The sequence below is a fragment of the Zeugodacus cucurbitae genome, chromosome 2, assembly GCF_028554725.1.
Source record: "Zeugodacus cucurbitae isolate PBARC_wt_2022May chromosome 2, idZeuCucr1.2, whole genome shotgun sequence".
Classification (NCBI taxonomy): domain Eukaryota; kingdom Metazoa; phylum Arthropoda; class Insecta; order Diptera; family Tephritidae; genus Zeugodacus; species Zeugodacus cucurbitae.
This window is the reverse complement of record NC_071667.1, coordinates 61804993-61829428: the sequence shown is the minus strand read 5'-3', so window position 1 is coordinate 61829428 and position 24436 is coordinate 61804993. Positions and strand designations below refer to the sequence as shown.

The 24436-nt window shown below is 34.8% G+C and overlaps 1 protein-coding gene across 4 annotated transcripts in view; it reads left to right on the top strand.

Moving 5' to 3' along the window:
* The first annotated feature begins 544 nt into the window (after positions 1–544).
* Positions 545–24436, top strand: part of LOC105216778 (nuclear pore complex protein DDB_G0274915) — a 142733-nt gene continuing 118841 nt past the window's right edge. For 2 of the 4 annotated variants that reach the window (XM_011191427.3, XM_011191428.3), the window contains exon 1: positions 546–1867. In XM_011191427.3, the coding sequence (XP_011189729.2) occupies positions 1343–1867 (525 nt within the window). In that variant the 5' untranslated portion in view covers positions 546–1342. Of the gene's footprint in view, positions 1868–15834; positions 17868–24436 lie in introns of those variants that run through there. The other 2 variants (XM_011191426.3, XM_054225835.1) reach the window with 2 other exon arrangements.

Sequence of the window (24436 nt, the reverse complement as noted above, 5' to 3'; positions counted from 1 at the left end):
CAAAAATTTAGTAAATATTAATAATATTTATAAAAATTAAATTTCTTAATGATAATGTGTAGTATTTTAACTGCTTCTTTTTATAGTACCCTTATCCGTATTTAGCAGAGTTTTTGTTTTCTGATAGGATACTATAGATAGGAAGATGCTATACATTGGTATTATAATAATACTCGTATTTGAAATATTAATTTTTTAATTAATATTAATATTTAATAATTAATTAAGTATACCCTGCTTTCCAAATAAAAGATATTATAAAAACGAGTTTAAATTTTGAAACCAAAGTAAATTTTTTTTAATATAATTTCAACTGCATTACCTACCTCTATATAAATAATGTATATTAATAAATAGTTTAGGAAAATGTGTCTTCTTGATTGAAAATTAAGTTTCACTTGCGTAAACTAGAATAAGTTTAATTAGTTAATAAAAAATATAATTACTTTGAAATAAAAATTATTTAAAATAAAATTAAATAGGGCGCAGTGCAACTCTGTAAAGGAGTACAAAGCGAAATGAAAGTACGAAATTGTCCCAAAAGGAATGACAATACAAATGTCAATTTTCAATCGTCGCGACTCGCGAGTTGAGCAGCCGAATATTTAATTTGCCATTATTTTATTGTAGGAAATTTGCAAAAGTGATTGATTATTAACTTATGAAAACTTGTTTCTTAAACTATCGATGGTAATCGCAAGTTGTTTTTATATATAGAATTGATACCGCAAGGTCATTGTTCGTTCAAGTGAATCTACGGGTCTAGAGGAGTAAGTGACGTGAAAAGTGGTTGTGCCGTTTTAGTATCGAAAGATCTAATTAACAAATTGTAAACTCAAATAAAAGTGTTAGGAAAAGTTTAATAAAACAAAGAAAGTGTATATTATATACGGAGTGTATGGTGGTAGTTGGGCAACAGAAACAATCTGTAGCTATAGAGAAAAAAATCGAAACAAAGACATTTTTCTGGTACGACTGTTACTGTGTTTGGACGCATCTCTCGTTTGCCGTACTTACCGATTTCCGTCTTTGTTTCGTATAATTCTTCGTTTTATGGCCGACACTTTTAGCCAATTTTGATTGCTTTCCAACTTTACGCTCGCAACAGAATTTTACACAATAACACTATTGGCTTTCTATACGTAAAATTGTAATTGGTTCTTGATAAAAGAGCTCAATGTCAGTAAATTGGTCATGTATATTTTCAACATGCCAATGCATCGCAGCTTAGAAACCGTCCATCAAATAATTCAGATATACCATTCATTCATAACGTCAAAGTCGGCATACACATTATCGTACACCTAGTATTGGTATATATGTAAGTGAACAAGATACTGATATGGCTACGAGAACAACGGCAACATCTGAAAATGCATTGAAACACCCACAGCAACTGCAATTAGCGGAGGCTAGTGGGGATAGGCAGCAGCAGCAGCAGCAGCAGCAGCAAACAAGCCATATTGTTGTTAATACTATAGCGGAGGAGTCATCAACGACTATAAATGGGTGCGTTACACAGACAACAGCGGCAAAGGAGGAAATTGACGAAGTGGAGCAACACACCCAAAAAGTGAAAAACAACAAAACATACAGTTATGAAAACGAAGCTGCAGTAGAAACATTGGCTACACCTGCTGCGGCAGCGATGTCAGTAATGGTCATGGATGATGCACCAGAATCTCGTTTGTGTGGAAAAAAATTGTTGTTGTGTCGACGCTTTAAGGATTGTGGTGGAATTTTGCGTAACTTTAATTCTTTGCCATTATTCGTCTATGCGACATCACCATCCACGCATGCAATCTCAGCTGATGGTGTGGGCGTGGCTAAGGAAGCAGTAGCAGCGGCAGATGCAATAGGACAAAAGGTAAGTGCATATTTAGTTTGACTGTAAAGACTTATTAACAAAAAAAAAATAAATATTAAAAAACTTTTCCCATATAAAGGGGGATAAGAATTTATGCGTTGTTCCGTCATACGCTTGCAATTTAACTTCCGGTCTGATTGACAATATCTTTACTTTCATTGCAAAAATAATGTAGTATATTTATTGCCACTCTTTGGTATGTCCCTGAGCTATTCTTCTTCCGCCCCGTTTATGCCACGTTGCTCAGTAACTGCGCTGCATTGTTGAATTGCTTCGTTGCGCACTTGCTGCACTTAATATTTTACTTGTTTTTTGTTTTGTTTTAACTACGCTATAATTCATATAATTTACCAATATAAATGTATTTTATATACTTTTTATTGTTATGTATACATACATATGTATGTATGTATGTACATTTGTATTTGCTTTTATCTATATTTTATTAAAAATTCTCTGTTTGTATTAGTTTTGTTATATGAATTGTTGTTATTAGTGCAGGTTGTTATGGTATTTTGTTGTTTTTTTTTAAGTAACTCGGTTTGTTGTTGCATGCTTTCTGCTTGGCGTTTACGCTTGGCTGATTGCCTCCGTCGTTTGTATAACAGTGCAAAGCCAGTGCGATCACCCGATGCCGATGACAGCCATTGCTATCGGTACTGCACCATGAACAACATTACAACCCCTACCACCTGTGCAGCACCAAAATATTACACTAGCTTTTGCTCAAAATGGTTTTATTTCACATTTTATTAAATTTGCTTGTATAGGCATACTTGTTTTTTACTAATGGACACAGCCTAGCTAATTATTTATATATATAAAGTGCTCCATTGACGTTGTCAACGCGTTAGATTGCTTCCGACATGTGTTGCCGTGACACCGTTATGTATCTAATGCACTTGCCAAGCTTTTGCATTTTCAAACATAAGTGCAGTTACATACATACACATTTGAAATTTCTTCTACATACTTTATGTTATATATTTTTATACATATATGTATGTACATATAGGTGCCTTATTAAAATGCGTGAAGTTACAATATATTGCGTGCCACACATATTGCACAAACATAGCAATTGATTGCGGGAGCGGTTCTAGACTTGCAACTGGCGCAGCTGCAAATACTGTTTGTATGTATGTAAATATATAAATAATTACAAGTATGCCGTGCAAGTGGTGTGCGTAAGCAAGTCCATATACACTTATATAAATTCGTATATGTAACAATTTTTACTCGTACTCTAATGCACGAGGGTGTACTTCTGATATTTACTATTTAATGGGTTTACTCACATTTATTAATTTCCATTGCAACCACCAGTTGTGGTTGCCTATTTGTGCTGGTTCAAATATTTATTTTTCAAATATTTCTTTGTTGAGAAAAGTTTACGATACTTTACTGATAAATCCATAGCGTAACTTTTTAGATTATTCAAAATTGAAAATATTTATTACATAAGAAAAACAAATCATTTTTAATTATCGAAAATACAACCGTGGATTATGGTTAAACTAAGGAATTTTTAGACCTGTGGCTGCACGATTTATAAGACTTAGAATCTCTGTAAGCTGTAATTGAACGTTACAACAAAAACAACAACAACCAAACGTCATATTAACTTCCATAAACATATATATACAGTGGAACTTCTCTAACTCGAATCCAAAAAAAATTAGAGTTAGAGAGACTTCCGAGTTACAGAATGTAATTTGTATGAATTTCGACTTCTATTGCCAATTTAATAGTTCGAATTATGGAGAACTTCGAGTTAGAGCAGTTCGAGTTATGGAAGTTCAACTGTATATATATATGACATAATATTCGTATATAATGAAATTTTCAGTTTATCAGTAAACAACAATAATGTAAATATGATTTTTCACAGATTATGTAAGTGTAGGTACGACGCAAGTCGTATGTTTGCATATATATGTTATGCATGCACCAACATACTCAATGCTCATCATATAAATTGTACGCTTTTGATGCGGTGTGCTGACAAATACATGGCTTTTCGTTCAACAAAAATCAAATTCAAAGATACAGGTGTATAGACAGGCGGCAGCACATCAAATTATGGTGTACGCTTGCGCGCTATGCTTCACTTGCGCTTTTGTGTCGTCGCTTGAACGAATTTAACATAATACAAACATACACACATAAATACATATAAATAGGTACATATGTATGTTGCAACGCTTCGTCGCATTTAGTAGCGGTGGGTGCGCAATTCATTCGATTTCCACAGCAATTCCCCCAAAGTGCTGTACGATGCTCGCGCACACAAAAAGTACTCACTAAAGTATTGCCATGACTGCAGTCCCCGTTTGCAGCAGCAGTAAACCACTGACTTGTGACGTGCAGCGCACATGTGGTACGTACATACATATGTACATATTTATGTAGGAGTATATGTGCTTGCTTTTATTATCAACCGCCAGCTAACAACCAGCTTTCAGCCACCACATTTCCGTCGGTCGCCTTTTGCAGTCAACAACGGGATCGCATCACCACAGCGCATCGCGAGCAGCGTCGTATTGGCAGCTGGCAACCGGTAGCGGCAAAGTGTTGTTATCATTATAACTGATTTTTGTTTTTTCGCTGGCAACAATGTATAATTCGCCTCCCGATGCGGCTTTGTGCCAACGTATACACTGAATGCGGCCTTTTTCGCTGTTGCAGCCACAATTAGCGCTCAGTGGCCACAACCCGAAATTCATTGTCGGCTCAAATTGAGAATTGAGGTTGCATACCTGCTGCTGTCAGTGGCCCATAGTTCGCTTTATTGAGTGGCGAATAGTGTATACAATGTAGCAATGCTGCTTAAATCATTTTGGTGTAGACTTTTTTAGGCTTGGCTGTACAATACCGATTCGAGCACATCTCATAGACTAACTTGTTGCACTGGTCGCCTCTGCCACTGTTTTGTTTTCACAATCACATTGATCAGCATTTATTTTGAATGATACTTTTTTTTATTAAAAAAATTAATTAATTGTAAAAATACATTTAAAAAAAAATTAAAAAACATTTATTTTGAAAAAAATTTCACCCACTTATGTATACTTATGTGTTCACAAATGTAAAAGTCACTTGCGCTATTCTCGTAAGCTTCTTTGTTTTTATTGGTTCGCTTGTGTTCACCATTCAATTGCAGTTATCATTATTTGTTTCCAACAAAAACACACCTTGCACCCACATAAATGTTTACGCACATATTACAACAGGCTTGGCATTTGTCCCACGTGATTTCTATTCTTCACTCGTCACTTGTCTTGTCTCTCACAGATATGCTATTGATCGTTGCAAGATACTTGCATGCATAAATACGTATGTATTTGCTGGATATCACGTTTGTATAAGTATATGTATCTATGAGTCTATAGTCATGCAAATACATTTTTCATTTCGAGACAATTATTTATGGTGCTTTATTGTAGGACTTCCAGTCAATGTTACTAGAAGCAACTCTCATTTTCTGCGAATCTCGCAACATGTTGCAGAGTTTAAGTTGTTTGTAACACCTACAACTAATTAAATTATATATGGTTTTAAAGGTTTTTTCAAAAAGGACGCTACAAAAGTAGACCGATAGGGTCAGCAAACGACACATATTTTTTCCCGCTCTTTTGACATTTCTCTTCAGTAAGGTTTGCCATTTCATCATTGAAAGATATACGACCCAATAACGAGTCGTAATTATTAAATTTTACTACCGAAAATCGGAGTCAGTGGCCTAAACATAAATCGGAGTCAGTGGCCTAAACATAAAGAGCACTACGTCTTACGTAGCGATGAGGCTCGTTTCTGGCTTAATGGCTTCGTCAATAAGCAAAATATGCGTTATTGGTCAGGCAGCAATACTCACTGTGCAGAAGCTTGGACGATGTCGACATCAGATGAGACGACACTAAGAGTTTTCGAGAGGAAAATTTTGCGCAAGATTTATGGTCCACAGAACATTGGCATCGGCGAATACCGCAGACGATGGAGCGATGAGCTGTACGAGTTATACGACGACATTGACATAGTTCAGCGAATAAAAAGACAGCGGCTACGCTGGCTAGGTCATGTTGTCCGAATGTACGAAAACATTCCAGCCCTGAAAGTGTTCGATGCAGTACCCGCCGGAGGAAGCCGAGGAAGGGGAAGGCCTCCACTCCGTTGGAGGGACCAGGTGGAGAGCGACCTGGTTACACTTGGGATCTCCAACTGGCGCCGAACTGCGAAGGAGAGAGAGAGGTGGCGCACTATCGTCGATTCGGCTATAACCGGCTAAACGGTTGCAACGCCAATCACATACATACATACATACATGAGTCATCATTGCATCCACAAAAAGGAACGATTTGGTGAGGTTTGTGGGCCGGGGCGTCATTGGATCGAACTTCTTTCGTGATGATCAAGGCCGGCACGTTACTGTGAATGGGTATCTGTACCGCTCAATGATAACCGAATATTTTTGACCCGAATTGGATGATATGGACTCGGGCAATATGTGGTTCGAACAGGACTGCTCCACAAATCACCCAACGAATATCATAATCGATTTATTGAAACCAAGTTTGGTGAATGTGTTATCTCACGATAGCCTCGGTCGTGGGATTTGACGCCCTTAGACTATTTCCTGTGGGTCTACATCAACTCTATGGTCTATGCCAACAAGCCAGCCACGATTGATGAACTTCGTATGAATAACGAACGTGAAATTGCAGCAGTAAGCGTTATCGGCTGAGTTATGATTGAAAACGGTCGAAAATTCAGTTCAGCGTCTGGACAGCGTCAGCATGTGGCCTTGCAAAAGAAATCGACTTCCAGATATAATGCCATCGAATGTACTTTCACAGGAATAAGTAATTCCATTGATATTCCAAACTTTCTTATTGAAAAACCCTTTACATAAATAGCTCCTCCGACATGTGGCAACTCCCATTTGAAAAAAGTCCAAATCAGTCAAGACCATATCCCTGAATATGTGAATTTTTGTATCTACGGCTGGCTTTATGTCGTAAATATCGCTCATTTTGTAAAATATCATAATTTTTACTCGATATACTGGTTTCTAGTGAGATTGACACTGATATTCAGTTACACGAAATGTGATGACCTTGATGTTCGTGGGCAACTAGATGCACTATGTTTATTACTGTTTATTATCAACTCAAAAGTCAAGTTGAAAAAAATAATAAACTAATTTTTTTTAATAATTAAATTATTTCTAAATTTTAAACGTTAAATTAACGCTATGAAAAGTGTTAAACACTCACTTGCTATTACAATTTGCTAATGAATTAATAAAAATAAGCTTATTGCTTGTTTTTATTGCATTTTGATGTGTGTGAACAACACCTGAGCGTTATCAGTGAATTCAACGAAACATTTAATTTGACTCATTCTCTTACACATATATGTAGATACATACACTTAACTGCTGTTTGCACCTTTCTCCATAGTAGCTTATAAATAAGCGATAGAATAGAAATTGTTATCTTTTCACAACTGTTTTCGCCATTTTGCTTATCTTTTCTGTAAATTTTTGCAATTTCCGTTTTGTTTGTGATTCAATTATTTTTTTGCGAATTCTCTGCTCTACAAACAAAATAAACATACATACATATATATTTACAATTACACTGCAAAAATATATAATATCTATATACATAAATATTTATTGAGTAATTTGCGTTTGACTTTACTGCTTCCTAAAGGTCGCCCAAACGCTTGATCTTTGCTTAAGTCAAGCGCCTAGCTGAGATTTACTTAGTAGCTTGCTCAGTTAACCGCTAGAAATGTTGACAGCTGAAGTATATAACACTTGAAAATGCAGTATATACTAGTATCTACATATGTATTAAGTGTCTGATATTCAGCTTTTGCTCCAATTCTCTCGCTTCTCGTGTATCTCAATTCCTCATTTGTTTATTGTTCGTCGGTTTTCGATCACATATGCTAGTAATATCTTGTTTATTATTATTGTTAGTAATTCTCAAATGTTCGACGATTTTCGCTTTGAGGCTACATATGTATACATATCATATATCGATTATGACTATGCAAGATTTTAGATAAAAAAGTGGTAGTAACACACAAATCCACAGAGGAAGTCATATACATAACGTTTTGGTTGTAATTATAAATTATCCTTCAAAAATATGTATTTTCTGCGACACGATTCGCTCACAGTTAAAATACTTATACATCAATCGTGGATCAAGACTTAAAGGGACTTAAAGACATTGTGACCTACAACATATTTATAGCCTCGATATTCGGTATTATAAACGAACTGATTGAGGTAAATATGATACATTCTAAAAAGGGGCGCTTCTTTAGACATTTCTGTCTTTAAAACGTATTCAAAATTGATTCCTGCGCCTAATCTGATTCCAGATGCATCTTTGGAAATAAAATAGGCATAAATGGATTTATTGATAAGCGGGGTACTGAACTGGTAATGAACTGGTCTGATCTGGTAATGACGAAGTAGCTCGTTCCGCAGCGGCAACTAGACTGCTGGGTCCTGAACCTTTCCTAGCGGTAGGGCCCCACACAATCACCATCGAGTGATTTCGGAATGAGGATATTGTGGAAAGAGAAAGGCACTGGCAGCGGACAGTCGGTTAACGCCAGGCCAAAAGACTATTGGGGGGATATAACACCTAAAGGGTGAAGAATTTAATAAACCTCCCTAGGATGAAACTCAGAGTACTAATGGGACTTTATACAGGTCACTGTAAGTTCAGCCAACATTTATACAATTCAGGCATACTCTCGTCCGAGGTCTGCCGCTTCTGTAACAAGGAGACTGAAGCACAGGTACATCTTGCTAGAATGCAAGAATGCAAGAACTTAAAGTAGTGTTTATTAAACTTATTTTGAAATTTAGATTTAGAACAATATGTGTATTACATTAAAAGTAATAACATTACTGAAATCCAACGGAGAATCACTCTTGCCAATGAACTGAGTATGCAATTGATGAACAAAAACCAATGAGACGGTACTAGGAGTTTTCGAGAGAAGGGTTTCGCGGAAGATTTACGGTCCCTTAAACATTGGCAACGGCGAATACCGCAGACGATGGAACGATGAGCTGTATGTGTTATTCGACGACATAGACATAGTCCAGCGAATAAAAAGACAGCGGCTAGGTCATGTTGTTCGAATGGACGAAAGTGCTCCAGCTCTGAAAGTGTTCGATGCAGTACCCGCTGGTGGAAGCCGAGGAAGAAGGAGACCTCCACTCCGATGGAAGGACCAGATGGAGAAGGGCCTCGCTTCACTTGGTATTACCAATTGGCGCCAAACTGTTGTGAACTCGGCTATAACCGCGTGTCTACGCTTGTCAAGAAGAAGAAGAACATTACTATAATTTGAGTTTTCGAAAAAATTAAATATTGAGTTATATTTTCTATACACCCTGTATGGCGAATTATTGAATAATCTAGCACAACCGATAGTGCTTCGGTTATTATGAAAACCCACCTACTTGTTCTCTCATGTTTACTTTACGATTTCATACTATTTTTACTGTTATACTAATTTTATATGCAAGTAATATCTAATATTAGTAACGTAATGATCTTTAACTAAACGATAACTTGCATAGGTTTTAAGTAAGCTTTTTCCTTATAGGGGTGCTAAATGAGGAAAAAATTCACTTAATTCAAACTTGATTGCGGTTAGAATGATTCAGCGTGTATTTTACATAGAGCTGATTATGTGTAGTTGGTGTGCAGTTGCCTTAAATACATACAGACATACATATGTAAGTGATAAAGAACCAACAGCTGTTTGTAATGCTGTCAAATCATCGAATTGTCGAGTACACTACCGTTTTGCATTTCCACGCTTTATAAACGAACACAAATTATTATTTAATACTTCCCCTTCTGGTCATGTAAATATATTTGTATAAATGTGTGTGCAGCATTGCATTTGTATAAATATTAAATGGCAATTGAAAACCATTCATAAATTTAAAAATGCATTTCGATAAAAATTCACGCTCTTCTACAGTAATATTCATCTAAGCAAGCTCCCTTCATGCCACCACTTGAGTAGCCATGTCTGCTGCTGTGGCGCTTATTGTTGCTGTTGTTGTATTGCTGGTGAACGTGTGAGATTCTTTTTTATATTTCTAAGCAGATAAGTATTTACTTTTGTACTCCTTCGAATTTCCCAGCCGATGCTTTAAGTGCTTTTTCCACACTTGATTTTCATATATTTGAGTTTGTATGTATGTTTGTATGTCTGAGCCCAATTTATGTGCCCTAATGCCATTCAAGGCAATGAATTTTGTATGATTTTTCAAACAATCGCTTCATTCTCTTTACAGCAATCTTAATGCTTTCATTATCTCGGACTTTTCTTTTATCTTTAACAGCTAATAAATTGCAACCGATGTATACATATGTACATATATAAAGCTGTCTATATTGTATAGCTTAATTTTTAAAACGCTCTAAGAAAACAATTAAAATCGTGTCAGACAATTTTACAGCGATTTGATTCGTTTTTGATGACTTTACAATGAAAATTGGCCGGTGTGTTTTAGAAGTTTAGCTTTTTCGTGGACCTCATCTGCTCTCTCGTTCTTCGGGTTCTGTGTTAACTGTTTAATTTCGATTGATATTTGGCGTAAAATATTTATTACGAACTTAGTTTTGAGTGTGTGGAAAAATGAAAATATTTAACACCTCTAGTTTCAATGGCTTTAGTTTGGCTTGTGATCAAGCTTAGTCTTGTTTGTATATATTTTATATGTATCTATCTTTTTATCGGACTAGTTTTTTAAGTTAGCAACAAAATGCTAAACACAAAAATTTACTAACCGGTATTTTTTATGCTTCATTCTCGTCGTTTGTCATCAACGTCCGTACGACTAACCTAGAAAGTCAAGCAAAGATTTAAGAGTGCATAAAATTTAAATGATTCTAAGCGTTTATCAACAATTGACGTGTTGAATACTAATTTCGCGTACTAAAATTCGCATCATCATCGTAATCGGCATAAGGAGAGCAAGAATCATGTGTCGCATTCAAAGTATTTTTATAATGTTGATATTAGACTTAATGCGTGGAGTATTCGCGGAAATTTCATCCGGTTTGAGACTTGCTAATAAAGCGAATAAAATATTAATTTCGTATATTAACATATCTTTTGTATCTGCCATCTTTTATTGGTTTAAGTTATGCATTTAGACAATATTTGGTATGCGCTTCTTAGTTGGATCAAATTGACGTGCGAATATCAGGCGTTTAGATAATTCTTAAATATCAAACACTTGGTTAATTTTAGTATAAACATTTTTTTTTACTTTTATGTGTAAAATTTAAATATTTTTTTGTTCGTCCTTTTAGAGTTCTATGATCCAACATAAGATCGTGGAACATTTTTCCCAAACAAATGGGGAATTCGATTCCTTTCCCTTTCCTCCAGAATGAATTGTCAAAATTAGACCCTTTTAAGGGCTATAGACTATTTTAAACATTAAGGCAGTAGTCTGCTTTAGAAGCCGAAAAAAAACGTTTTTTTAGCAATTTTTTTGAAAGGGAAGGAAATGATTGCGGTAAATGGAATTTTTAGACGATAGTGTACTATATTTAATACCTGAGACAGACATGTAGCATACATTGTAGTATGCTTCAGAAACCATATGTTATCACCGGTTTTCCGAATTTTGTTTGCAAGCAAATGGTGTTCCGTACTACAACAGAGACTACAATTTTGTGGTGTTGTGAAATGTACTAATCAATTTTCCTGCCTGTTATTCATAATTACATTTTACTTGAATTTATTTGTATCAGCTGATGAATGTTAACATAGTACAATACTACATGTGTGTCACTATGCTGGTTCATGGTTTCTAGAGCTTTTCATTGGATTATCTATTATAGTATGGAAACCATATGTCTGTCTTAGGTATAAGGCTTAAAAAAACAATATTTATTTTAAAAAAATATTGAAATTTTTTCATAGTTGTAAGTATTTTTCTGGAGCGCCTGGAGTCTGCACTTGTAAATCGGTGCCGGTGATGGAGCTCGAGCGATGCATCTGAAACAGTCGAACCAATTTTTTTTTAATTTTTATAAGTTTCTTTTCTTTATGAACTAAAAAAATACCGAAGAAGTTATTAAATTCCAAATTTTTTCGAAGTTTGAAAAAAAAATTCACTTTTTTAAGAAAAAAATTGACTTTAAGTTGCAAAACAAGTAGTTTAAATAATACTTTTGTCTTACTTTTTTAGAGTAACTTCAAATAGAAGATAATATAATACTGAAGCTAGACATATATTATTTTTCGCCGGCACGGTTTTCTAACACTTGTGGAAATGAAAACTCGAGAAAACGCGATTTAAAGGTCTGCATTCGCACCAGCTCGACGCTCGGCCACTAAAACTGCTCTAGCTTCGAAAATATGTCGAATTGGCCTCTCGAATTTTAAAGACATATTTTTGGATAGTTTTGGAAGAGATTTGAAACAAAATAAAAACATCGATTTTTTGAAGCCTGTAAAGCAGTCTACTGCCTTAAGTAAACATGAAAATATAAAAAAAAAACAGTATACCAGTTATGAAGTCTAATAGATCATATATTGCTCATTTGCAAACCAAACGTGTTTTTGACGAGATACAGTTGAACTTCCATAACTGAAATTTCTCTAACTCAAACTTCTCCATAACTCGAACTCTGGAATTGGCAATAGAAGACAAATTTTATACATACTTCCTTTCGTATCTCGGAAATCTCTCTAACTGGAAGTTTTTTTTTTGTGGATTCGAGTTGGGGAAGTTCAACTGCATCTCGTCAAAAACACGACACATTTTTGTTTTGTTTTGTTTTCTTTTCTGTCATACTTTATTTATAATTTGCATTAACCTAATGCAAGCGATAAGATATAAGCAAAGCATATGCTATATATCTTGTCTAAGTATTTGTGTATATGCACTCTAATCTACAGGTAATATATTAATCCAGAATGTAAGGGAGGGTGTGATTATTCCTTACATCTGATAAGCTGAATACAAAGCGCACCGAGTCATAATAGATCTTTGTTTTGTTTTGTTTGTGTTTGTACTGTTGTATTTGTTCAATTCTTGGAAAGAAAGTTTGGAAATATGACGTTTCAAGGCTATTCTTTGGAATCGTGATAACGAATTTGATTACTCTGTTAGTGATAATAAATGTTATTTCTCTTTAAAAGGTTATAGTTTGTTGTTAGGGAGGAAAAATCAATTAAGCCGGTATGATTTAAACTTTTTCTGAGTCTTTTTTGAATTGTATATAACTTTACTAAAGCAGATTTTTTACGTCAATTTGCGTTATAAGGTCGAAATACTGGTTCCACTGGCTGGTTTTTAGCTTCTTATCTAGGTCGAATTAAAATTTTTGAATTTTTTGAAACATGAGCTTATCAGAGCTTTTAGTTTCGTTCATATCACTTTTTTTATTTTTCACTTTTCAATTAAATACCTCTCTCTATATATGCAAACATTTCTTAACACTTTCAACCCCAACCACCTCAACTCTTATCCAAATAAATAAATTCGTATATTTACCAACATTTCATCAAGCATCATCAGAGTGATTCCCTTAAGTAGCCTTGAGTACCTGAAGTGCATTGGGTCCACACAAGAAACACGGTTAGATCTTTTAAAAACAAACAGAATTTCAATTGTAATCACTTCATTGGCATGTGCGGCAGCTCCGGTTCTTGTCTGCACCTTTCCACTGTTTACTTACACGCACTTATAAATCAACGAAAACACAAATCCACTTGTATAAATTGTGCATTTTATGTAAACAAAACCCCAAAAAATCAATGTTTAGGCTCACATATGTTTCGTTTTCGATTGGCTGGAAATTAATGCGGGCTGGCAACATCTGTTGTGTCTCTACGCTAATTATGGAGTACCAAAATAAAAGAGTAACAGCGAGCGATGCAACAGTCCTCTATTTTTTTAATCTAGCTGAATCGCGCTGCTGAATAAGAGAGCCGCGCTCATTTTGAGAGTTTTATATTTTGTATTTTTGTTGGTATTGTGGTTAAAAAATTTCAATAATTTCATAAACAAAAGTCTGTTTCAGGTAAACCGTTTCATATATGACAGCTGTGTTTACTTTTTGTGACAGTAAAATCTTGAACCATACTGTTTATTACAGTATTCTACGAAATTATGTGTACTATAGGAAGTTATAGATATTGAATTTTTATAGTTTTTGGTTTAATTATATGGATTATGGCTAATACGGGCTCTGTTTTCAGAACTGTCAAACATAAATTAAAATTTATAAAAGTTTGTTTTTGGGTAAATTTTCTTTATATGTTTCAGCGGTTCAAAATTGTGAATGTCCGGAATCTTTATTTGAAAACTCATGATTTTGACATTTCTGTTTACTGACTGAATTTGACTGCTTTCAAAGACATCGTTTGGTCATAGAAGTATTTCTTAAGGGGTTAGATGGGTTGCAGAAGCTGAAAACAACGGTATTTTTTCAATCATAACTTTCATTTAAAGAATTCATCATATCAAAGATACGTATTTAAACAGTATTTTGTGAAATTTTTATTTAAACATTCCGAAAACTCAGCCGTTGGTGCCTCGTCTCCCAAGATGTGTCCAAATGTCTTGCCGTGGACATCATAATTCATTATTATTTGATCTGAAATAAAAAACAATAATATTTCGATAGTAAATAGAAAAATCTTGTTAAAGAACGAAGAAAAAAGAAAATATTAAAATTTGTATTTTTGACAGATTTTTAACAAAAAAAAAACTCACTTTTTTGGTAAAATTTTCGCCATATATTGAATCGAAAAAATAGTTGTAATAAAAACTCTTCCTTCATTAACTACATAATGTTACTCCAAAGGTGTGAATAAAATCGGTTCATTACTTTTCGAGAAATCGTGTCCACCGACTTAAAAAATTTAGTTTTGAGATACATAAATGCTTTTAAAGTTTTATACTATGTTTACATATAACGAGATAACGAGCTTAACTCGATAATCTGTAATTAAGAAACGATATTTCTCAAACAAAATTCCTCTCTTGGCAATCCGAGATTATAAAATTATCCCGTTTTATATAACTAGATTTTTGGTGTTATTCCTAGTTTTATCGATAATTTTGCGAAGAAGAGGAGAAATGTCAAATGAAAATGTAAACAAAAATGGCCGACAGCGAGAGAAATAGGTGTAATACAACAACAAATACAAAACATTTGACAATTGATAATCTCATTTGGCTATATGTAAACGGTTAGATTATTGAACGAGCTTAGAACGAGATTATTTTCATATGTAAACATACTATTATATTGTGACTGACGTGGCCTGATGTGCGGCACTACCAAAGGGTATTTCTTTAGAAATTTTATCGAATTGATTTGACTTTTTGGATAGTATTTTTAACAAAAAAAAAACAATTTTCTTTTCAAGTTAATGAATTCCACCTTAATGATCATTTTCCAATAAATTCCAATTACCTTAAATATTTTTTAATCAATCGAGTATTTCTCAATACCAATGAGAAATTAAGAAAATTGTAGCAATTTTATTTTTAATTTTTCTATTTCTTAAAAATATCTAGAAAAAAATTAAATTTATTTTATGCCACACACTGTACATATGTTCATATGTCACGAGCAGCTGTGAGTATTTAGTAAATAGAAAGTGAGCAGCTGTTTACTAAATTCATACGCTCATTTGCTAGCATACTAAATCTCTCACTAGCCTTTGCCGCAATATTTGCGCTCAGTTTCGTAAATTACTTAATTTACTCTCGCGCTCTTGTGCGATTTCCGCTAACCTCTCTTTATATTTGGTATTCAGCAACTTGGCCAACGTTAACCAACAGACCTACAACGTGTAGACTAGCTAGTATCTAACCAGCTGGACTTACAGATCTGTCAGTTTGTGTCAACCCCTTAAATATTAGCACTACTGAAAGCCATACCGACAAGGTGACTCACACAACACTGCACTTCGTTGTGAGTAAAACGCTCGCCACAGCGCTTGGTTTCCGCTCCAGCTGCAATCCGTGAGATACATGTACGCCAAGTATGTGGCGCGTGAGTACTAGACGCACACTCATTCGCTGCTAACTCGCAGCCAACTGGCTACTCTTCTGTGTGCTGTGGCGATTACTCGGTTTAGTTGTCAAACTGCAGTTCAACCACGAGCAACATTGGAGACGTGTTTCGGAACGTGTGTTTTGTGATTTAAATTGAATTGGAAATAATTCAAGTCAACTCTCGTGTGACATTTTTTTTCGGTCGGTCGGTCGCGCAGAAGCACCGAACAACGGTGTTTCAACTCCATTTGTGTCCTCAGATTGTTGCGATTTTTATTATAAGTCGATAGTAATTCACGCTTACGTGTATACGTGACGTGTTGTTATTTCGTTGTCGTCGTCGTCAACGTCAACGTCTTCTCGCAGTCTTCGTTGTCTTTATATATTAATTTTTATTGTGCTGTCAACCGCGCGCTAACGTTATTGTGCGCTTGTGTTGTTGTTTTTGTTTTGCATTTTATTTTCAACAACAGTATGTGGTTTGGTGCCAGTTACTGTTAATTCGCTACGCTGCGTTGGCATTTTTGCCAAGTTTATGGTGTGCTATCAACTAGAAAGTGCGCAAAAAGAGGAGCATAACAACAACAACAACAACAAAATTTGCACATTCAAAATGAATAAGGTGAAAAATGAGTGTGTTTGTGTGCGCGTAGAATTGAGCAAATAGTCAAACAACAACAACAACAACAGTTATAAAATAACAATATAATTTTGCTTTGGCATGAATTGAAACAAATCAAATCTGAAGTGTGTGTGTGTGCCTTGCCTTGCGTGACGTCACATCCTCTCTGTTTATTTTCGCTTATTTTTCACTCGTTGCAATTGCGCGAAATTAACGAGTGTCTATCTACGGCTGTCTGTCCGTCACTACGAATGTCCCTGCTACAGCACATTTGGGTGATTGTCAATAAACAAACAAACAACAACAACAACGCATGTCTATAAATGCAACACATGTTTGAGCGCTGGTGAAACTTGACTTTGCCTGTGCGTGTGTCTGTCTAGGGCGGTGATCGTCGACGGGATCGGCGGTTATATCGCTACCCCCTGCAGGCAGCATTGAATTACGAGTAAAATTTGTTTTTTATCTTTTTCTTGCGCTTCTCAACATTGAAATGACTTTAGCGCTTGTGTGTTTGCGAGCATTTAATTGAAAAATTCAAATGTACCCAAGGCAAATATACATACATACATACGTGTAGTTGTAAAAAATTGCAATAAAAAATAGTAAATAAGAGAAGTGCAAATCAATCAGTGGCAGAAAAGTGAAATTTATCACGCCAAACGTCAGCTGATGCGTGAAAAAGTGAAAATATGCACATACGTGTAAGCCGGCACGTTGTTGTTGTTGCTGCATACGAATTTGCATAAGTGTGTCGCGTAAAATGCAAAACTAACGCAACGGAGTACAACAACAAGAGAAATAAATACAATTCAATATTGGCAATTTTGCGCTATTTGTGTCAGTTATTAAGCGCATTGGCTACTGAAAACAGCCTGCTACAACAAAAACAATAATATGTGTGTTTATTGTTATTCCAACAAACACTTATTACTCTTACTATTTGTCAATTTAATGTCGTAAAAGCTCCGTGTGTACAACTTCAACTTAACTGTGCATTTCGGTGTTTCAATTTCGCTTTTTATTTATCACATAAACGTTAAGACACTGCGACGTGTTCATCTTCCAAAACAACAATCACAATAACAACAGCGTAGAGCAGTGAATACGATCTCTAGCTTCATTGCCAACACATCATTTGCATCATCAGCATCAACGCTATCAGCATTGCCATCAACTGTTGTAATCATACTAAATAATGTTCAAGTAGCTGATTGTTGGATTTATTGTTACTACATGCAACGACAGCAATCAACAGTGTTGGCAGCGCCATGCATGCAAATTTTAATTAAATGGTCAGTAAGCGCTTTTTTATGTCATAAAAGTATTAAAGAAGTTTAAATTTAATTATACAAACTTTTTATTATAATATATATATGCAATTCATGGACTCTATAAGCCTTGGAGTAATAAGCCGGTTTATAATAAAAGTTTTTTTTCGAACCTTAGATGAAACCAATTTTAATAATAAATTTATCTAAATATAGTATAATGATCTCTTTGAGCATGAGTCCATGGACTTCGAATTTCATATCTTTGCACGAAATACATTCAGAAGCCAGAATTAATTTTCTTCGTCTACTCTCATCTCTTTTCCTGGATTAAACTCCATAAAGTATAGTTCCTTAAAGTCTCTCAGTACCGGTAAATTTTTTTTATTGGAATTTTGAATGTTTCTGTGTGACTAAGATAAGGACTCGGCGCTATCCGATCAGAAGAAAAAAATTAAATTTTTGTAAAATCCAAACACTGATCAAGCTTTAGCGTTTTCGTTTAATGTTTTGAAAATAGTCCAAATTATTTCTTAATTGCCTTATTTCTGGCAATTTTTTCAATTATTGATTTTGTCTTTTTGGCAGTGACGTTTTACTACTTTTGCGTGGTGCCTCACTTTAGGTTAGGTTAGGTACGAAGGCTGTTTCCCTATAAAGGGGGAAACCCACTTAGACTATCGAGAGCAGTCCTTTGTGATGCCGTAAAAATTCAACCCCCTCACTTATTTATGAATCGACAAAGCGCTTGGAACCTACCACAAATCTGCAGAGGTTTTTAACTTCTGTGTCCGCTAATTCGCGGGGGTGCCCAAAAATGTGAGATCCAAGGATTTTTTGTCTAGATCTCGCAAAGGCGGGACATTCCAAAATGAAATGCTGGGAGGATTCTACCTCACCTTCTTCTAGGCAGCTTTTGCAGCTAGCATCCGATAAAATTCTTAATTTTACCGCGTGAGTCCCAATGGGACAGTGGCCAGTTAGACCACCTATAACTTGGGAAAGATTGATCTCATTTAGGGCAAATAGTTCCCTTGACCTCTTGCGATTTTCTTTGGGCCAAAATGATCTTGCGACAGAACAGGTGCTAGTGACTGTCCAACGCCTGCTCAGTTCGACTGAGACCCATTCATCCAGAAGCAAGTTGCAAGAGGACAGCGGCGCTCCTGTTTGTTCCCATTCCACTGTAAGTGAAACAGAAGTACCTATCCTAGCAAGCTCATCAGCCTTGCAGTTTCCTGCGATTCCGCTGTGGCCAGGCACCCAAACTAGTATGATAGCAAAGTGCTCCGATGCAACTGATAGCGAGGACTGGCAATCCTTAACCAGCCTGGGGCGCACAGTCATTGAGCTTAAGGCTAATATTGCCGCCCCACTATCAGAGTGGATCGTTACCTTTTTGAAAGCTGCTGCACTCCGCAGCAGTGAATCCGCTTTATGGCCGCCACTTCCGCTTGAAACACGCTACAATGGTCCGGAAGCCTGAAGCTGAAGTTAATGAGAAGTTCCGGACAATAAACTCCTCTCCCAACTTTCCCCGCTAACTTCGACCCATCCGTAAAGAAGTTTACCGCGTCTCTCCTCCAGAGACATCTACCCACCCAACCCTCTCTTGAAGGTATGAGAGCAAAGAATAGACCGCCAGGGTAGGGCTCGTCGACATGATGGTAGTCCAGTAGCCTCGGAATGAAGTCGAAGTGCCTGACTCACTTTAAGTTTTCTGTCATATATTTTTACTAGATTTTTTATTTATTAAATTATTGTTTTATTTTATGAATAGTAAATTTCTAACTTTCTAACTTCAATAAATCAGTGTTTTAGAGTCTTAAATATCTGTCTAGTATATTTCTCTTTCCATTTTATGTCCTGTTTAAGGTTGAAACTGCTAAAACTGTAGTGAGTTCAGGTAATTTTTTTGATTAGATTTTTTGATTTTTTAAGTGTTTTTCAAAAACGGTTTGGGATATCTATGAAATGATTTATTCCTGTGAAAGTACATTCGATGCCATTATGTTGGGAACTCGATTTCTCGATTTGCATGGCCACCACGGATACGCTTGCAGAAGTCCAGACGCTGAAACCAATTTTCGATGGTTTTCAAGCTAAATCGGCCGATACTCCATTTCACGCCAAATATTCGTACAAAGTTCATCAATCGTCGCTGGCTTAGTCCATAGAGTTGACGTAGACCCTCAGGAAGTAGGCGGCCAATTGACTGTGCCATTTCGTGAGATAACACATTCACCAAACTTGGTTTTCAATTAATCGATTGTGATATTCGCTGTGTGGCTTGTGTCGCCATCCTGTCCGAACCAAGCCCATATCACCCAATTCGGTCCAAAAATATTCAGTTATCATTAAGCGGCAGCACCATTCACAACGTGCTGGTCTTGATTATCAAGGAAGAAGTACCCAATGACGCCGCCGGCTCATAAACCGCACCAAACCGTTTTTTTCGGGATGAAATGGTGACTCATGGAGTACATGTGGATTGCTGCCTGCCCAATACTGCATATTTTGCTTATTGACGAAGCCATTCAGCCAGAAACGAGCCTCATCCTTACATAGGACGTAGTGGTCTTCATGTTTAGGCCACTGACTCCGAATTTCGGTAGTAAGTTTTAATAATATCGACTCGTTATTGGATCGTATATCTTTCCATGATGAAATGGCGAACCTTACTGAAGAGCAATTTAAAAAAAGTGGGAAAAAATATGGCGTCGTTTGCTTTCTTAGCGTCCCTTTTGAAAACTTCTTTATAAGCTTGGTAAATACCAAAATCCATTTGGAGCTTGCTTATTTGTATATTTTAAATAATTCTTTACTTGTTGCAGTCTTCAATGATATCTAGACCGCAGATAATTGCAACTTAAGCGTAGCATATACTTTTAATAACCAGTCTGCATTCCAACTAATAGAAAATAATTTTTTTTCGAACATCTTAGAAACGCTATAAACACCAATTCCAAAGCGCTGCAAGACGCTGTGACAACGCATCCACGCACTAATTCATACACGCATTAATTAATTACATTAATTAACTTTGTGAACACAAATATTTGCGATATGAATTCGTTTTCTTACCAATTGTACGGTATGGAGTTGCACTCAGCATGGCGACAATGCCATATTTGTGTCACTCATATTAGTACGTTCATATGATATATAGAGTATATAGAAAATAGAAAAAGTGAAGTTTCTCTTCTTCGACACTTAACGACGCGACGCTTCTTCGCTTTGTTGGCACTTCATATTTCATTCATATTATTGCATTTGTTGTTATTGTAATTGTATTTTTGCCTTGCCTTTTAATTATACATTTTTTTTCTATTGCGAATTCAATTGTTTCTCCGCGCAAAGCCAAGCCAAGCTCATAACTATGCATTATATGACTGTCTGTTTGTATGTATGTATGTAAGCGTTGTTTGTAGTTTATCGTTGGCTGAGCTGTGCAGCTAATTTTTCTAATGGAATTTTTCATTTCTATAATCCAAGACATTACAAATTTGCCACATACCACACTTGCGCCACCATTCACATGGTTGCCATTTTTCAAATACACAGATATAAATATGAATATACATACATACATACATACATAGATATAAAGCATGAACACATATTCGTTTCTTATCTACTTAAATATTTTTCATAGGTTCACTGTTGTTGTTTTTATTGCTGTCGCTTGCAATGTGGAATTTTAATTACTATTTTTTTTTGCATATAATGATGGCGACGCTATGCGCTTCGTGTAGCCATAGCGGGTATCTATCTATATACAAACATATATTTAAATATTCATATTATTTAGTGAAATCCTCTAAAAATATTTCGAAGTTTTCGAATTGAGACATTTTTTTCGTTGTTTTTGCGCCGCTTTTGTCATGGCAATTCGACAGGTGTAAATGGGCAGCTGACCGTAACCGTATTCGTACTTGAAGCTTGTCGCTTTTGTTCGTTTAATCCCCTTGATTGCCTGTCTGTTTGTCTGTCTGTCTGTCACTTTTGCATGTCGAAGGCATGAAATCGCTATTGAAATTGTATTTTGGTGAACTTTGTGCTGAAATAATAGCCGTTACACGAACACGAACATGGGAGTACAGAGAGAGCGAGAACGGGTGTGTGCAACCTTTAGTTCGATTTTCTAATAACAGATTTCCAGTGGTGCCCATAAATAGCCGTTCGCGTGAATATAATTGAAATTATTTACACCTGACATTTTTACAATCGGAAATCGCTGTTAATTTTATAGATTTCTCGACAATAGCGAGAGATAATTGAAAGTAAAATAATATAAAAAAAAATTGCAAAAAATTTGAAATGAATTTTAAATGAATTGCGAGAGGAAAATAAAGTCAAGGTAGAAATTAAGCCAAAAAGAGAAGCTAAACAGAGCAAAAATATAAAAATAATAGTAAAAAAAAACAAAAATAAATCAAAATTAATATTAAAAAAGCAAAAACAATAATTAATCACTGACTATTTTTTAAGAAAGACGTAAATAAAACGAATAGAAAAATAAAGTAACAAAACAATAATAAATCGTTAAAAATAAAAAAATAAAATACAAATAAGAAATAAAGAAATAAATGATAAAAATGCAAATGTGAGGTAATATTAAATGATAGTTAATTTAAACAAATAATAAAATATAGATAATATGCTCAAATACAAACAACAAAAACAAATAATAAAAATTAATTTTAAAACCGGAATATGTAAATATAAAATAAATTAATTAAAATAATATAAAATATAATAAATTTAATTTATTAAAATTATATAAACACAAGTAAGGAAGGGATACTACTATTATACTCTCGCAATTTAATTATTTAATTTTATTAACATAATATACAATTTGACCTACATATTAGGCAAGTATATGGTCCATCGAAAGTTGGAAACCCGAATATTAAGTATATAGGAGCTAGGAGGAGTTATGATCCGATTTCACTCATTTTTGGAACGGAGAAAAATATTATCTCTGCATTTTTTCAAAATATCTGAGAGACTTACCTATATTTTCGGTAAAAAAATTATTAGAAGCACTGAGGTCCTCATGTTCGATATATGTATGGGGCTATGAAAAACTACTGGTGAGATTTCGGCGATTTTTAGAAGGGCGATGCCATATTATAAATACAATATTTTGTGCAAAGTTCTGTTACGATATCTTCACTACATTGTAAAGTAAACGATTTAGTTCGACTTCGAAGTTCTGGTATGTTACAATTAGGCATGGTTGTGAACCGATTTGGACCATTTTCACAACATATCATTGCGAAGCTAGGGAGATATTATGAACCGAATTTAATTGAAATTGGTCGAGTAGTTTCAGAGATGTGGTTAAGCCACGACCATTCAAAATTTTGTATACCAATTCGAGTGCAGCCCTCCTGTACCATATTTATAATGAAATTTAAGTTTTCTGATGTTTTCCCTTACCGAATTAAAGCATTTTTAGTAATTTTCAACATAACCTTCGTTGAGCGTAGTTATAATCCGATTTCCATTTTTGGATTGTATAAGGAAGTGCCTGAAGGAAACGATTCTAATAAAAATAAAAATAATATTTTTAATATTTTTTGAAAATTATAAAATAAATAAATAAATAAATAAAAAAATTATTTTAATTTAATTTAATTTTTTTCTTAAATAATTATTAAAATTTTCTTAATGAATATTTAAAATTTATCCAATTTTAATTATTAATAAATTTAAATTTAAAATATGCGAGGTTATATATGTATACGTAATCACTAAGGCATTCCTACTAAGATTTCGGTCCAATTTTCGTTGGGAATTAAATATCTAAAACTAAAATAAATTATTAAAACGATAGTTATGACTAACTTTCACTGTATTATAATGAAATCGTCGACACAATTTTGGTTGTGATATTTGCTTTTGTAAAAAAAATGTTACAAATGTGCTTTGCACCAATATTGTTTGCGATTGCTATACATTTGCACAATAATCCCATGCTCATAACTACGTATAAATGTGTCACATTAGCAATTCATCAACACTACTGCACCACTCGAATTCGTCCAAAAAACACGCAAACAATTTTTTCACTAAAGTTTCGGCAGGAAAAAATGTTTGCATAACAATTGTTTAATTTACTTTTTTTTATTTTTTTTCACCATTTTCAAATGATTTTTTCTCAAAAACTTATTAAATTTCACACATTTCATTGATATAGTTCCCATTAGCAGATCGGAATCTGAAAGTGTCATGCCTGACTGTACGCCTTTAAGGCCTTCATCATTATTATAATTTTCAATATGTATGTACATATACTTTATTTACAATTGTCATTAGCAACAATACGACAAGCAGTGACATACTTACAAGCATACATTCATTTACTAGTCAACCGTCACTATTGGGTTTCATTGCGGGGTGTTTGTTCGTTATATTATTATGCACACACACGCATTGCTGTGAATTGAAAAATTGATATCAACGAATTGAATTATCTTATTATACGAAAATGTATGATAAAATTGTAATAAAAGTCATTTCAATGGCAACCACCACCACCATTCCATCATATTAATAGAAATTTATATGTGACACACTTATGT